The 16,593-nt window shown below is 45.6% G+C and overlaps 1 protein-coding gene and 1 non-coding gene across 2 annotated transcripts; one reads left to right on the forward strand and one right to left on the reverse strand.

The window, feature by feature from the left end:
- Window positions 1–10,411: 10,411 nt before the first annotated feature.
- On the forward strand, window positions 10,412–14,975 carry tm4sf21b (transmembrane 4 L six family member 21b). The gene is made up of 5 exons (XM_078276641.1): window positions 10,412–10,591; window positions 12,255–12,320; window positions 13,867–14,006; window positions 14,405–14,588; window positions 14,970–14,975. Exons 1-5 carry the CDS (start codon window positions 10,412–10,414, stop codon window positions 14,973–14,975), a joined length of 576 nt encoding a protein of 191 aa, XP_078132767.1.
- Window positions 14,976–16,341: 1,366 nt separating this feature from the next.
- trnaw-cca (transfer RNA tryptophan (anticodon CCA)) lies at window positions 16,342–16,413 on the reverse strand. Its single transcript has one exon. It is a non-coding gene; the product is annotated as a tRNA-Trp (tRNA).
- Window positions 16,414–16,593: the final 180 nt, after the last annotated feature.

A 16,593-nucleotide genomic window follows, 5' to 3' on the forward strand; every position in this document is an offset into this window, starting at 1 on the left:
ATAATTGGCAGCTGCAGGATAGTTCCAAGTAAAACATGGCTTGTAATGTTTATGAAGGAAAATAAGATTATACATCTTAATCCATGATTTTTTTTTATATATCAATGATCATTATACCTTTGATAAGTTAATAACCAACAACGAGTTGAAGGTCTAAACTCCAGAGTCTGTTGATTATTATGTCATTTACTCCTTTAGAGTGGGAAAAGGTTCATTCATGGCCTTGGAAATATTGTGTAACAAAAACCTCTTGCAGATCAGTGGAGCTTGTGCAGTTATCATGGTGATAGTTAGGCTGTCATCACATGATAACAGGTAGTTGTAAATGGGGAGACATGGTAATCTGTTAAAAGAAGGGGTGTGTTCCAATCCCCATACCGTACTATTTAGTATGCCAGTATTTGGCGGTCAGCCAGACTGGCTCAGCTAGGGAGGACCACTGGGGCTCAGCGGCCTCCGCCACACAGGGACAGTCCTCTACCCCCAAGACGGACTGAGAAATGTGAAAATCCTATTACAGGCAAACGTAGAAATGTTGCCCTGTCACAAAAGGTGGACAGTTTGACGTCTGAATTTGCACAGATTAAGGCTCTCCTTTACAGCCTTCAGGTGCAGGGGCAGGTAGTGGTCTCGCTACAGCCTAACGACGGTCACCACGGCCTCCAGTATTATCACCGGCAATCGAAAGCCAGGAGGACGATGTCCTCTCTACTAGGGCTTCGGAGAGCTTAACTCATGGCCAAGTGGAGTATGTAGAGGAGGTGGGTGATGACGGGGCAGGCTAGGCCTTCAGCTGCTCTCGTCCTGGTTCTCGGGAAACAGGCAGTGAAAGGGAAGGCTCAGATAGCAGCCAGACATCGGTAAGGCCTATTTTGAAGGTGGCACTAGCGCACCTTGGGTTAGATGAGGCACCGGTCGTAGTACCCCCTCAGAGTGCGTTTTTTAAGACGCCTCTTCAGTCCACAGCTCTCTGTGTCCCACCATCAGCTCCATACATTGAGGAGCTCTAAAGGTGCTGGGCAGACCCCAGATGTCTCTCTCACCTTCCGAGTGACTGTAGGGCATTGGCGAACATGGTGGATGCATCCAGCTATGGACTAGGCAATATGCCCAATGTAGAGCCAGCTGTTGCGGTCACCTGACGAAGCACTCAGGCCCGACGCTTGCTGTCCCTGGCCGCAGTGCCGCTTGACTGATGATTCCATCATCAGGAGCTATGACACAGCGGCACGTATGGGACATATTGGAAATTCTATGTCCCACCTCATCCTAGCCCTGTCCCAGTCACTGCAGGACTCAGATGCAGACCCGTCTATTCAGAGGTTAAGTGATGCCTCCCTGCAGGCATTTGCCTACATGAGCAGGGAGTTAGGAAGGCTTATGTCCTCCTTGACCCTCGCTCGACACCAGATATGACTGGCCCAGTCTCCGCTTTCGGAGCCATGCAGAAGGGCACTCCGTTCCCTTCCTACTTGAGGCCTCTCAACGACCATCTCAAGGTACTAAGATTTCACATGTTGCGTACGATAGCGGTCTTACATGGCATTCGACAGAATGACTGGTTCACTACCATCGATCTGAAGGATGCGTATTTTCATGTCCCCATTGCACTTCACCACAGGCAGTTTCTTCGCTTCGCGTTCGAGGGAAGGGCGTATCAGCTCCGTGTGCTCCCATTTGGGATTTTGCTGGCACCCAGGGTTTTCACCCGGTGTGTAGCGGCGGCACTGGCTCCACTCCAAGCCCAGGGAATGCGTATTTTCCCTTACCTGGACGACTGGCTCGTCTGCTCCTAGTCGGAGGCAGACGCCCTCAGAGATCTGAGGGGTGACTATTGGGTCCCACACTCTGGTGACCCGCTTCTTAAAGGGGGCTCAGCGATTGAGGCCTCCTCGGCGAAACCCAGTGCCCACTTGCCCCTTGTTTTGCGTACACTGTGCAAACCCCTATTTGAACCCCTGGGGGGTATAGAGTTGAGCTGGCTGTCCATGAAGACAGCCTTTCGCTTGGCCATTACATCGGCAAAGCAGGTAGGAGAGCTACATGCTTTTTTCCGTGAACGGAGAGTGTCTGCATTGGCATCCGGGGGGTACAGGAGTAACCTTATGGCCGAACCCCTCTTTTCTCCCAAAGACCTTTTTGTCCTCATACATCAACCATCCTCTTAGGCTGGCAGCCTTTGAACCCTGAGATCGGGGGTCTGAACTAGGGTTGAGCACGTAGCTTTTGTGCCCCGTACGGGCACTCCGGATTTATCTTCGAGAGACCGCCCAAATCCGACAGTCAGACGTTTGTCTGTCATACAGGGCCAAGACGGGACCTTGCCCTGTCCAGACAGCGGCTGTCCAGATGGATAGCCGAGACCATTGGCCATGCTTACAAGAGCAGTGGTCTTCCAAGCCCTTCACATGTTCGGGGGCACTCCACCAGGAGTGTGTTTACATCATGGGCAGTCCTGCGGGGCGTGCCCCTCTCTGACATTTGTGTGGCAGCTTCATGGGCCTCACCCTGCATATTTGCTAGATTCTACAGGGTTAATGTTGTTCCACATAACCCAGTGGCTGCAGCGGTACTTCCTACACCTTCGCAGCATCCCTAACAGGCAGGTAACAATTCCTCCTGACTTTGTTGATTTTAGCCATCCAGGTGCTGAAAACACCGTCTCTGGTGGTCAGTAGAAACGAAATAGAACGATGGTTACGTATGTAACCACGGTTCTATGAGTTTCGGATGACCGCCAGAGCTCGGCAGTCACTCGGAATTTCCACGTGAAGATTGCCAAGAGGTCACTTCCTGGGTGGGCCTACCCTTTGTGCCGGAGCACAGCGCATACGTCACCCAGGTCACAGGTGACTTTGTTGATACAACACTCGACCTGCACATGCGTGTGATGGATATCCAGGTGCTGAAAGCACCGCCTCTGGCGGTCATCCGAAACTCATAGAACCACAGTTACATACGTAACCATCGTTAATGTGTCAGGCCGGGCCGGGTTCGGACGCAACGTGCACGGGCTCGGGTGGGGTCGGGCTTGATTTTTTGGGCCCGATCTAAGCTCTACCTAGAAATCTGCAGTCAGGGTCGTCTAGCAACTCTCCGCTGGCTTGCGAGCTGGAAAAACCCAACTCTAGTCAGGCCAATCACATTGTGTATAGAGTCGGTTGGCGGGTTTAACATAATGACGGCAGAGTTGCGACGGTTCCGTGTAAATTCCCTGCTACTTGAAATCAAAGAAGATGGCTGCTGCTGCTGGCGAACAGCGGTCTTTGGAATCGGCTTTGGCCGCGACTCTGGAAGACAAGTCATTCTTAAAAAAGGAAGATGTGTTCGGAGTTCTGCCAACCAGATACGGCAAAAATGTAATCATCAACTAGCATTGCTCTGCCTGGTTGTAGCGCAATCCTATTGCGTGCAGAGAGAATTTGAAAGACAACCATTTATCCCGCCCCTCGGATTGAGCCCTGCCAATGGTGAGTTCCCAGACCCAACATCTTGATGTGGGTCTGGCTTGTCAGGCTAGGTAAAGGATGCTTAGGATCACACTTACTCTGAACTCATCAATGTGTGTTTAGCTTAGTTCATTATGGATCCCCATGAGCTCTGCCTTTAAGCACAGCTAGGCTTCCTGCAGCCCACGTTTGAAAATGTATATTAAAACATTACAGCCCACATAAATCAAAAACATATAAGACATATTAAAGAATGAGTCAAACTTACACTAATAAATGTGTGTATGTATGAATCTACGTTTACACTGATGACTGATGAATGGATGCTCATCATTATTAATCACACCACACTGAATTTCCAGTTCAGGTTAGGCTGCACCCCTACATAGAAAAGACCTGACACAGAAACGATGACTCACTGAGACATGTCTACAGTGTTAATTAACTCCATTAGCAGCGAATTTCGTTTGATATCAGCGTATAACACTACTTGCTTTGGAGACATCGATATGTGCTTTACATATACCGTCCTGTATCACACAGGGACACCGGAGGAAACACAGCAGCTGATCCACTTTCTGGGCTGAAAACGAGCAGAAGTTTCTGCATTCATGTTGTAGCCATTCATTATTGTATTGGTACTGTATTATTGTAAACGTGTAATTCATTCCTGTTCATGCGCCTGTACATTGTTGTTGGTTATGATACAGGACACTAATGAAAGAAATGGGGTATGGAGGGAAAGGTTACTGGCCAACAGGCATCAGACTGGGGTCTGGAATTTCAGAATAGCTGTAGTTTTTTGTTTGTTTGTGGTCTTGTGTGTCTTTTTTTAGTTTTATACATTTGAGTGCTTTTTTTATATATGTGTGTGACATGTAAGTTGTGGTTCTAGTAGTTGTAATAATGTTTACTTTATTGGGCAATAAAGACAGCTTTTTGTTAACAAAGAAAGTGTTTCTGAACATCAATGACATTCAAAACAGTGATAACAGTTTGGCAGATATACAACACACCATGCAGTGTGTATACAAATATGTATTGCAAACAGACCTAATGTCACGTTTCACTAGAGCGGAACCCAGAAGCCTTGCCTTGCTTCGACGCCAGGCAACCAAACAGGGTGCGTTCAGGAAACTCAGGAAAACAGACTCCAGGACAGAATACAGGCAACTCAGGCAGAAAACAGACTCAGACAGCGGGATTCATGACACCTAAGTATGTATGATGATGTAACCAAGTGGCGTCTCATTTCATAGGGGTATGTTTTCACCCCTACCCCTTACCACTCATTTTCGAGGGCCAAGGGCTAGGGGTAAACTAAGGGGTAGGGGTAAGACAGAGAAATGGGATTCAGCCTTAATGATGCTGGGGGGTTTCTTAAAATGAAGCTACATTCACTGTTCAAAGTGTATGGCTATATTAATGAGGGTGTGTGTGTGTGTGTGTGTGTGTGTGTGTATGTTGGTTAAAGTCCATTTCTTATACTCCCTACAACTACACATTTGACTAGTGTCATAATTCACTGATAAGGTAATCAAATCATAAACAAACACACACACACACACACACACACACACACACACACACACACACACACACACACACTTATTTGTAAACTATCAGTGTTTGATAAAAGACTCGTCATGTTAAGCTTAAAGGAGAATCCTCTGGCAGAGAGGGCTGGATCTATAGCTGATTCAGGATCTGTGATGACAGCGTATCTTCTGCCTGAAGATACTTACTTCCTGTCACCTCTGCACCGTCCCTGCCTAATTACTGTAAGCCATAAAATGTCCACACAAAAAGACTCTTTTCAAAAAGGAATTTCATAATTTTACATCACAAATGGAATGGTCCTTATGAATTCATATTAAAACAAATAAAAATCATATTAAAACAAGTAAAAAAAACCTACATATTTGTATTGAAACAACATCCTGTCCTGATTTGCTAAAAAAGAGTGTTGACTCCAGGGTCAGGTCGCGGGAGTAGCAGCTCCAGCAGGGGACCCCAAACTTCCCTTTCCCGGGCCACATTAACCAGCTCCGACTGGGGGATCCCGAGGTGTTCCCAGGCCAGGTTAGAGATATAATCCCTCCACCTAGTCCTGGGTCTCCCCGAGGCCTCCTCCCAGCTGGACGTGCCTGGAACACCTCCCTAGGGAGGCGCCAGGGGGCATCCTTACCAGATGCCCGAACCACCTCAACTGGCTCCTTTCGACGCAAAGGAGCAGCGGCTCTACTCCGAGCTCCTCACGGATAACTGAGCTTCTCACCCCTATCTCTAAGGGAGACGCCAGCTACCCTCCTGAGGAAACCCATTTCGGCCGCTTGTACCCTGGATCTTGTTCTTTCGGTCATGACCCAGCCTTCATGACCATAGGTGAGGGTAGGAACAAAAACTGACCGGTAGATTGAGAGCTTTGCCTTCTGGCTCAGCTCTTTTCGTCACAACGGTGCGATTGAATGTAATACCGCACCTGCTGTGCCGATTCTCCGACCAATCTCCCGCTCCATTGTCCCCTCACTCGCGAACAAGACCCCAAGGTACTTGAACTCCTTCACTTGGGGTAAGGGACTCATTCCCTACCTGGAGAAGGCACTCCATCGGTTTCCTGCTGAGAACCATGGCCTCCGATTTAGAGGTGCTGATCCTCATCCCAGCCGCTTCACACTCGGCTGCGAACCGATCCAGTGAGTGCTGAAGGTCACAGGCCGATGATGCCATCAGGACCACATCATCTGCAAAAGCAGCGATGAGATCCCCAGCCCACCGAACTGCAACCCCTCTCCACCCCGACTACGCCTGATATCCTGTCCATAAATACTACAAACAGGATTGGTGACAAAGCGCAGCCCTGGCGGAGGCCAACTCTCACCTGAAACGAGTCCGACTTACTGCCGAGAACCCGGACACAGCTCTCGCTTTGGTCGTACAGAGATTGGATGGCCCTGAGAAGGGACCCCTCACCCTGTACTCCCGCAGCACCTCCCACAGTATCTCCCGGGGCACCCGGTCATACGCCTTCTCCAGATCCACAAAACACATGTAGACTGGTTAGGGCATACTCCCAGGCTCCCTCCAGGATCCTTGCGAGTAAAGATCTGGTCCGTTGTTCCACGACCAGGACGGAATCTGCATTGTTCCTCTTCAACCTGAGATTCGACTATCGACCGAACCCTCCTTTCCAGCACCTTGAGTAGACTTTACCGGGAGGCTGAGAAGTGTGATACCCCTGTAATTGGCACACACCCTCTGGTCCCCCCTTTTAAAAAGGGGAACCACCACCCCCGGTCTGCCACTCCTTAGGCACCGTCCCAGACTTCCACGCAATGTTGAAGAGGCGTGTCAACCAAGACAACCCCCTCCACACCCAGAGCTTTAAGCATTTCTGGACGGATCTCATCAATTCCTGGGGCTTTGCCACTGTGGAGTTGTTTAACTACCTCAGCAACCTCCACCAGGGAAATTGATGCCAATCCCCCCTCATCCTCCAGCTCTGCCTCTACCATAGAGGGCGTATTAGTCGGATTTAGGAGTTCCTCAAAGTGCTCCTTCCACCGCCTCTATTACCTCCTCAGTTGAGGTCAACAGCGCCCCATCCTTACTGTACACAGCTTGGATGGTTCTCCCGCTTCCCTCCTGAGGTGGCGAACGGTTTTCCAGAAGTACCTTGGTGCCGACCGAAAGTCCTTCTCCATGTCTTCTCCGAACTTCTCCCACACACGCTGCTTTGCCTCTTTCACGGCAGAGGCTGCAGCCCTTCGGGCCCTTCGGTACCTTGCAACTGCCTCCGGAGTCGCCTGGGGATAACATATCCCGGAAAGACTCTTCTTCAGCCGGACGGCTTCCTGACCACCGGTGTCCACCACGGTGTTCGTGGGCTACCGCCCCTTGAGGCACCTAAGACCCTAAGACCACAGCTCCTCACCGCAGCTTCAGCAATGGAAACTTTGAACATTGTCCACTGGGTTCAATGCCCCCAGCCTCCAGAGGATGCGCGAAAAGCTCCACCGGAGGTGTGAGTTGAAAGTCTGTCGGACAGGGGCCTCCTCCAGACGTTCCCAATTTACCCGCACTACCCGCTTGGGCTTACCAGGTCTGTCCAGAGTCTTCCCCCCACCCCCTGACCCAACTCACCACCAGATGGTGATCGGTTGACAGCTCCGCCCCTCTCTTCACCCGAGTGTCCAAAACATATGGCCTCAGATCAGATGAAACGATTATAAAATCGATCATTGACCTTTGGCCTAGGGTGCCCTGGTACCAAGTACACTTATGAGCATCCCTATGTTCGAACATGGTGTTCGTTATAGACAATCCATGACTAGCACAGAAGTCCAACAACAAACAACCACTCTGGTTTAGATCAGGAGGCCGTTCCTCCCAATCACGCCTCCATGTGTCTCATCATTACCCACGTGCGCGTTGAAGTCCCCCCCAGCAGAACTATGGAGTCCCCGACTGGAGCCCCCATGCAGGACTCCACTCAAGGTCTCCAAGAAGGCCGAATACTCTGAACTCTTGTTTGGTGCATATGCACAAACAACAGTCAGAGTTTTTCCACAACCCGCAGGCGTAGGGAGGCGACCCTCTCGCCCACCGGGTTAAACTCCAACGTAGCGGCGCCAGCCGGGGGCTTGTGAGTATCCCCACACCCGCCCGGCGCCTCACACCCTGGGCAACTCCGGAGAAGAAAAAGAGTCCAACCCCTATCCAGGAGTATGGTTCCAGAACCAAGACTGTGCGTAGAGGTAAGCCCCACCAGATCTAACCGGTAGCGCTCCACCTCCCACACAAGTTCCGGCTCCTTCCCCCACAGAGAGGTGACATTCCACGTCCCCAGAGCCAGCCTCTGCTGCCCGGGTCTGGTCCGTCGAGGACCCTGACCTTCACTGCCACCCATGTGGCAGCGCACCCGACCCCAGCGGTTCCTCCCACAGGTGGTGGGCCCATGGGATGGAGGGATGTCCGCCACGTAGCTTTTTCGGGCTGTGCCCGGCCGGGCTACGTGGCAAACCCGGCCACCAGACGCTCGCTGACGAGCCCTCCATCTGGGCCTGGCTCCAGACGGGGGCCCCGGGCTTCCTCCAGGCAGGGTCACTTCATCCCTTCCTCGATTTTTCGACCCGACCCCGGATAAGCGGATGAAGATGGATGGATGGAGTGTTGACTCAACATTAGATGCAGACACGTTTAGGCTTCACGTTATTCACCTGAAGTGTGTTCTAGCTTTATTCTCCCAGAGTAGTAAGGTACTGACTGTACAGATGCTAGCTGCAAAAAGAAGACTTCTCAGTGTTTGCCATGGTCCATCTTAAACTTTGACCCTCTCACTGTGCGTTTTCACTTCATGCAAAGTTAATTGGAACATTTTGTTCGCCTAAAAAGGTCTTGCTTAGCGTTCTACCAACTGAGCTAGCTAGCTAGTGCTGGTGTTAGCTGGTAACTTACAGTAAGCAAAGTTTGCTGATTTTCAACCAATTGCAGTAGCAGTGGCAGCAGAAACTGTCCTGTCCTGTTAGTAGTGTCACAGGACAGTGTCTGGGTGTCACAGAACAGTGTACAGGACAGTGTCTGACTGTCCCGGGACAGTCATGGGAGTCATAGGACAGTGTACAGGACAGTGTCTGACTGTCCCGGGTCAGTAATGGAGTCACAGGACAGTCTACAGGACAATGTCTGACTGTCCCGGGTCAGTAATGGAGTCACAGGACAGTGTCTGGGTGTCACAGGACAGTGTCTGACTGTCCCGCGACACTCCTCAAGACACTACTAACAGGACAGGACAGTTTTTGCTGCCACTGCTTCCCACCAATTGTTTGTTTTTTTTTACCAATCTTTAGCATTTAGCTTAGCACAGTGCCGTTGAAACCACACACAACACTGGCTTAAGGTTCGTGTCCATTGTCAGCGTCATGGGAGTAGCCGTGAAAATCAAGGGGGTAAGCCAGCCTCCGCAAAGCGTAGCTCCTGTGGAGCCATCTTGTTGCTATCAAGCCATCATCCGCCGTTAGCATCCCATTGACTGCCATTAATTTTGGCGCCACTTTGACAGCGAAAAACTTTACATCTGAAGCGTTAAAGACTCTATTTGTCCATTGTTTATTTCTAAAGAAACACGAAAATGTATACAAGGCTCCATTACCTTGTATCTCACTGTATGGCTCCGTAGCAGACGTTTTTGTAAAAGTAGGCTAACGATTGTGTCATAACCACACAACTTACTGTCGCATAGTAGAGGAATTACCGTCTAGTCGCAGGCAGTTTCAACTTACATTAGCTGTTTAAGTTTAATTCCCAGTGTTAACTAGTTATTTTAGTTAGCAATAATTAGCCTGTGCCTATGATGGCAACGGCTAAAATACAAACTCCCAGCTTCAAAACTGCAGTCCACAAACCAATGGCTGACGTCACCGATGCTACGGCCACTATTTTTACAGTCCATGGTTTGTGCCCACATCTTTCCATGAACTATATGTAACATTGCACTGCCTTTAAAAGTTGCCTCGCGTTCAGTCTCAACACACCCTAAGTGTTACCATAAATCCAAATTATTTTATATAACCCCAGTCCCAAAAAAACCCCAATATGTGCTAATGCGGGAAAAGTACTTGTTGTAAGGTTAGTTGTGTATTGTGTTATTTTCTATTTTCTGCTTAATAAAAAGGGAAGTTCCGTTAGCTCACAAAAAGATAATGTAGACCTGCCTTTTATGGCTCCCATGGAAACAATGTGCACACCCATGGCATAAAGTCTGGGCCATAAAGAGGGTGATCATCAGGCTTATCTCCTATAGCTCCACCTTTATATACCCTCCACCCTCCAAAACCTCTAATATATATTTCAAGTGACAGAGGAAAAGCTTTCGTTAAGGAGAGTCTGAATATTTAGACTGGAGGAGCGGTTAGGATTTTCGACATTTTTACCTTTTTGAAAGACCTTCACCTGCCGCCAACATGTGTACGGGAGCCTGCTCTAAGTTTATCGCCATCCCGCTCTACATCCTGGCACTAGTGTCCATGATCTGCAACATCATTCTCTTCTTCCCTGACTTTGACACAAAGTATGCAGCCGCAGAGGGCCAAATCACAGAGGAGGTCAAATACATGGGGGGCTTTATAGGAGGAGGAATCATGGTGAGTAGATTGAGATTACATTCAGTGGGAGTAATGCCTTAGGTCTTCCAACAAAAAAAAGGTCCATATTACCATTATAGAAACGACCAGAGGTGGAAAGTAACTAATCACCATTACTCACTGTAATTGAGTAGTTTTTTTGTGTACTTTCACTTCTTAAAGTTAGTTAGTGTAGTTTTTAAGATCTGTAATTTTACTTAAGTATGTTTCATTTGAAGTATTGTACTTTGCTACATTTTCAGTCACATTTGTTACTGAGTAAAAAAGGTCTTTAAACGCTTTTTACTTCTAATTTGCTTTTTTTTTATAAAGGATTTTGACTTTGTGCCCTTAATAAATCACAAAAGACTTTTATTTTTAATTAAATAAGTATAATACATATAAATAAAATATTAAGTATAAATAAAAAAGAATATTTCCTCCCTGCTGTTAAAACGTAAGTAAGTAACTTTTAGTCTCAGTAAATTTTAAATGAGTTACATTTTACTTGAATTTTTATACTGGTAATTTTACTTGTACTTAAGTAAAAGTTCATTAAAGTAATAGTACTTTTACGTAAGTAGAATATTTTTGTGCTCTTTCCACCTCTGGAAGTGATATAATGATTTCAATGTATATAGTATGTATGTAGTGGTTTCTATGGTTGAGGTTTTAACTGAAACTACTTGGTTCAGATTAAAAAAGAAAGATCATAAAGAAAAGAAACCACTTGGTAAGAGATGGGATGTGATAAGTGTCATTTTTCTAGGCTCAATTGAATTAAAGGGGCACTTAAAGGTACAATATGTAACATTTCTGCTTTAAAATGTCTAAAAACGACCATACCTATGTTATATATTTTTTATGAGTTGTGTTTTTACACTATCCCAAATGTTTTCACCAAATGGCAAACCCAGAGAAATCTGTTATTTTATTTTTTGACGCGGGACGTTTCCTTTAGTTGCCTGTCAGTGGCGTCATATAACCTTTCACCCTCTAGTTACTCGTAACTTCCGTCATAACACGGTCACCCAGATGATACTTACGTCACAGAAAGAAATACTCGTAACCTAATTCTGCTTTTTTTTTTTTACCACACAGCATTATTTTGTGATTGATTACATGCCACTTTGCAACACAGTAATACAGCAGAGACCTTATTTATTGATACATATCAATATTGATCCAGCTTAACGTTACTACATTGTGCTGGTTGACAAGTAGCTAGCGTTAATGCTAATGCTTGGTTCATCGTTCAACATGCTCATAAAGTTATTTTTAGTATGATTGTTTTGACCACGGTTAACAGCACTGGGCTAACCCACGCATAAGTTCACTAGTAACGTTAGCTGTATAGATAGACAATTAATCTAATGTTAATTTAGCCAGCAAGCACACTCCGGTCGGTCTGCCTCACTCCCCCGGCGCAGAGAGACTTATAGCTAGCTAGTTACCGTTAGCCCCCAGTCAGCTAGCAGCCAGCCACTATCATTACAGCAATCCGTACCCGGCCAGCACTTAATTTCGGGGCAGGGTGCTAACGATGCTAACGGCAGTTTAATGAAGCGTCGGGAAACAGTCACAACAGAGGCCATCCATAACGTTAGCTACGTCTCCGTTAGCGCTACCTACATTAAATGTAATTTCTCTCTCTCTCTGTTCCCTCCTCTGTTTCTGTTGCCAGGTCCTCATTCCTGCCATCCACATTCACCTGACCAGTGCTAAGAACTGCTGTGCCAACCGCTGTGGGGTGAGTGTGTACAGTATGTCAACTGTCTGACTCAAATGTTGCCTATATGTTTGTCTACCGTACCATGTTAGCCCCATCATGTTTTTTTTATTTTTTATTTTTTATTCATAAAGGACAACACACATTAATCAATATTTCAGTAAACATGCCAGTGTTAGCCAGCCAGCTAATTTTCAACTCTAGTCCTTTGGCCAGATGATTTTGAGACCAGAGCAACAGGAAACAGCGAGACAGTAGTACAGGTTAAAATGTACAGACAAGTTATTACAGGGTTTCTGCGGGGTCTTAAAAAGTATACAATTTAAAAATCTAAATATTAGGCCTTAAAAAGTCTTAAATTCGCTAGTATTGTGTTCTAGGTCTTAAATCATTTGAAACAGGTCTTCATTTTTCTACGTCCATGCAACGCTACCTCTAATGCTCTTTCTTTTTTAATCGTGTTGTTGTAGTTCTTTCTTTCGCTAGTCCAAATATAATTTTGCTGTATTAAGACTACAAATGAGACCATCATGCTACTTATATAGCAGCCAATCAGCTTCCGTGTTCTTGGCGCGAGTCTCTCTCTCATTGTACCACAGACATGAAACGGATTTTATTCTTCAGGTATGAGAAAGTGCAAGTTTAGCGATACTTGGCTTGAAAAAACTGAATTTAGGGCTCAGCTGATGTTGTGATAAAGGTCTTAAATTTCATTCATAATGGTCTTAAAAAGGTCTTTAAAAGTCCTAAATTTGACTCGTTGAAACCTGCAGCAAGAGATGTGGACATCTTCCAGTTGTAGCTGAAATACCGTTGTTCTCTCAAGCCAACCTTTCTCTGTGCAATGTAATGATCTTTTATTCACCGAAAATCTGTATTCTTAAACTTTTCAGAATACATTTTCAGACACAAAGTTGCATAGGTTTTAGTTACTGTAAGCCAGTGGGAGAAAGCGTTTTTGAGGACCCCCTAGTGTCAAGGCACTGTGGCAGGCAGCTAAGCACGCTGCTTCTCCCCTCTGCCCCACACACATATCATCATAACATATTATATCGTGTTTATTGTGGGCTAAGTTCAGATGATAACCGTGATGGAATTTGATTTTCACACTGTAGTGAAGAACATGGCAGCCGGTGGCTGCTGTATGCATTTGGAAATGGCTAGCAGTAATGGAAATTCAGAAGGGAAAAATCCCTGCCTACATACTCACTGCCTTTGGACATTAGAATGGCAAGCTCTCGCTGTATTTTCAAAAGGAAATTGAAGAGCTATATTTTTAATCTGGCCTATATATGTTCATAAGTGTGAATCATTGGTTTTATATCATTTTTAACCCTGGTGTTTATTTTTGTGTGTTGGATTTCTTTGTTAATTTTTAACACTTTATTGTCTTGTTGTAATTTGTCGTTGCACTTTGGGCTTGCATGCTTGCATGAAAGGTACTTTATAAAGTTGAGATGAGTTCAAAATGTCAAATCTCTAAAAAAGTTGGCATGCCGTTTCAGTGTTGTGATTGAATCTGTCCCTCCAGCACTGACTCCACTGTGTGTGTGTGTGCTCCATGCAGATGTTCCTGTCCATTGGTTTCGCAGCAGCTGGGGTGCTGGGGGCCGTGTATAGTCTGAGTGCTGCTGCCCTGGGCCTCTCTAACGGGCCAATGTGCTTCTGGTGGCCCACGCAACAATGGGAAGTGCCCTTTGCTAACAGGTAGGCAGTCTCCATGAATAGACGTTATACATGTAATGAGAACTGCATTTCTAAAAAAATATACTTTAAAGTCAATGTAATGTTCTATCAGGGACGTGCACAGACAGTTGGAGGGGCCATTGCTCTAACCTGGAAGAAAAAAAAAGCTGAAGCTGACGTATGGTGGCAAAAAAATGTACACAACATTGGAGGATATTTAATTTGATTGAACTTTACTAATAATGGGCTAATCTTACTGATGCATAACAGCAAAAAAGTTTATTCAGGCTCTGTCTACAGAGGGGCAACTCAGCCAATTGGGGCAAATAGGCTGTTATAGGCAACAATAGCCCATAGCTGTGCATGTCCCTGTGTTCTACTGTACGTTTGCTTGCACTACTAAATTTCATCCTTTTCAGCTCCGGGAGCTACCTGTCTGACAAAGACCAATGGGCTTTGTGTGACGTTCCGAAGAACGTGGTTGAATTCAACGTGGGCCTGTTCTCCACTCTGCTGGTGGCAGCGTGCTTGGAGCTCGTCTTGTGTGCCATCCAGATGGTCAACGGACTCGTTGGATGTATCTGTGGCACCTGCGGCGATAAGGTGAGACCAGAGCAGACTATACCCCTTTTCACACCGATGCCTCAACCAGGGTTATACCCAGGTCGACTGTCTGTCTGAATGGCATAACCCTCCTCAATCTACCCGGATTCACGACCCAGGTCGGGGTGGGGGGGGGGGGGGCTTCCAAAACCAGTGATGTGTCTCACTCTGCTACTGAACTGTGTGCAATGTGTGTCTGAACTAGCGCTGTTTTTCAGTGAAAATGAGAATGATGATACAAAAAGGATCATTCCCTCCAATATCGCGATCGCAATATCAGGCAAAATAACATGGCAATTAGGTATTTTCCTCATATCGTGCAGCCCTAGTATGAAGTGTGCACCAGGTGATTGAACTAACTGTCTCTCTTTCTTCTCTCAGCAATAAGATGAACGAGAGCACACCATGACTTCTTGACGAAGAAATGACAGGGATCATCATCACCATCGCCAATCAACTCTGTCATCATCGCCATCATCATCACCACTTTCCTGATCTGCCGCGCCGAGGGGTGATGAGATAGAGGCGGAGAGAGAAGGATTCAAGAGGAATGACTGGTACTATATCCATCATCGATTGCATTGTTTTTTAGATTACACTGATGGAAGACTGTAGATGGGGCAAACGGATGTATGCTGTATTTGTATCTATAAATTTGTATGTTTAAAATATTTTGTTCCAAACATAGGCTTACAGAGAACAGAGAAACATGATTTAACAGAGGCTAAAACCTGGACTGTCTGAGAGGCAGAAATACACACCCACATCAAAAGATTGTCATAACAAGTTGTCATCTATTTTCTATTGTCAAAGTGCTCAGAATAAACTTGGCTTTCTGTATAGTGAGGCCCGAATTTCTCCTCAAGCAACGTGTAAAGAGATAATGTGGCCCTCCTGCTGAAAAGTTGATGTGATACTTTGAAATTCTTCATATCCCTTGTAAACACATACCTTTAGTCATGTGGACAAATTGTTTAGGTGCTTGAAATGAGTTTAACAAGTCTTAGGTTACACAAAAGTAATGAATCATGAATCAAATAGTAGATACATGTATATTAACAGTATATCAAACAAATATCCAGTGGAATGTGAATAAGTATTTACCTAAATAAAGTACAGTTTTGAGGTCCTTGCATTGACAGCTGCAATGGTTACTGAGATTACAGATTAAACTACCTAACAGTAAACGACGAAAAGTCAAAAATGAGCTCATGAGTCATTGTGTTTCAGCCAAATATGATCAAAACTGGGGGACACAAACTAAAACATATTAAAGCAAATATTCATCCAGAGTGGGACGTACGCAGACAAAATCAAACAACAATACAAGTCATTAAAAAATGAAATAAAACAAAACAAACTATCAACAAACAAGCAAGCCTAATACATAAAATAGACCCATGAAAGGTCATTATAACTCATCGTTCTCATTTCTATCCATTTACTAAAATAAAAAGATTTGACTTGTTTTTGATACTCATATAGGCTAAGTACATTTTTACTATGCATACATCATTTTGCATTCAACTGAAAATTTGAATGTTGGACATCTATTTTTTACAGGTGTAAAATTTACATTTTTTTCCTTAAAAGTGTATAGGCCTTTATTATTTCACCACTGCAAATATACAGTACGTCTTATGGAAATATCCCACAATCTGGCGTTCATATAAAGCGACCCCGTTTGGGTGCTGACCGTGGGGATAAGAAACACGAAATGAAAAGAAGAAAGACACCAGCCTTGGAAAACAACTGACCCCGACGTGATTTGAACACGCAACCTTCTGATCTGGAGTCAGACGCGCTACCGTTGCGCCACGAGGTCTACAGTCCGACATCAAATTAAAGAACCTTTACTGTTATTTTCATTTCAAACATGACTCCGCTTTTTCTAAACAATGTACGTTGTCGATCTGTGGCATTATATCACAGTAATATTTACATTTTCAGCCAATACGAAAGGCAATGTTGTTAATGTATTAACATTGTATTATGTATGTATGTA

This window comes from Sander vitreus, chromosome 19 (assembly GCF_031162955.1).
Source record: "Sander vitreus isolate 19-12246 chromosome 19, sanVit1, whole genome shotgun sequence".
NCBI classification, from domain to species: domain Eukaryota; kingdom Metazoa; phylum Chordata; class Actinopteri; order Perciformes; family Percidae; genus Sander; species Sander vitreus.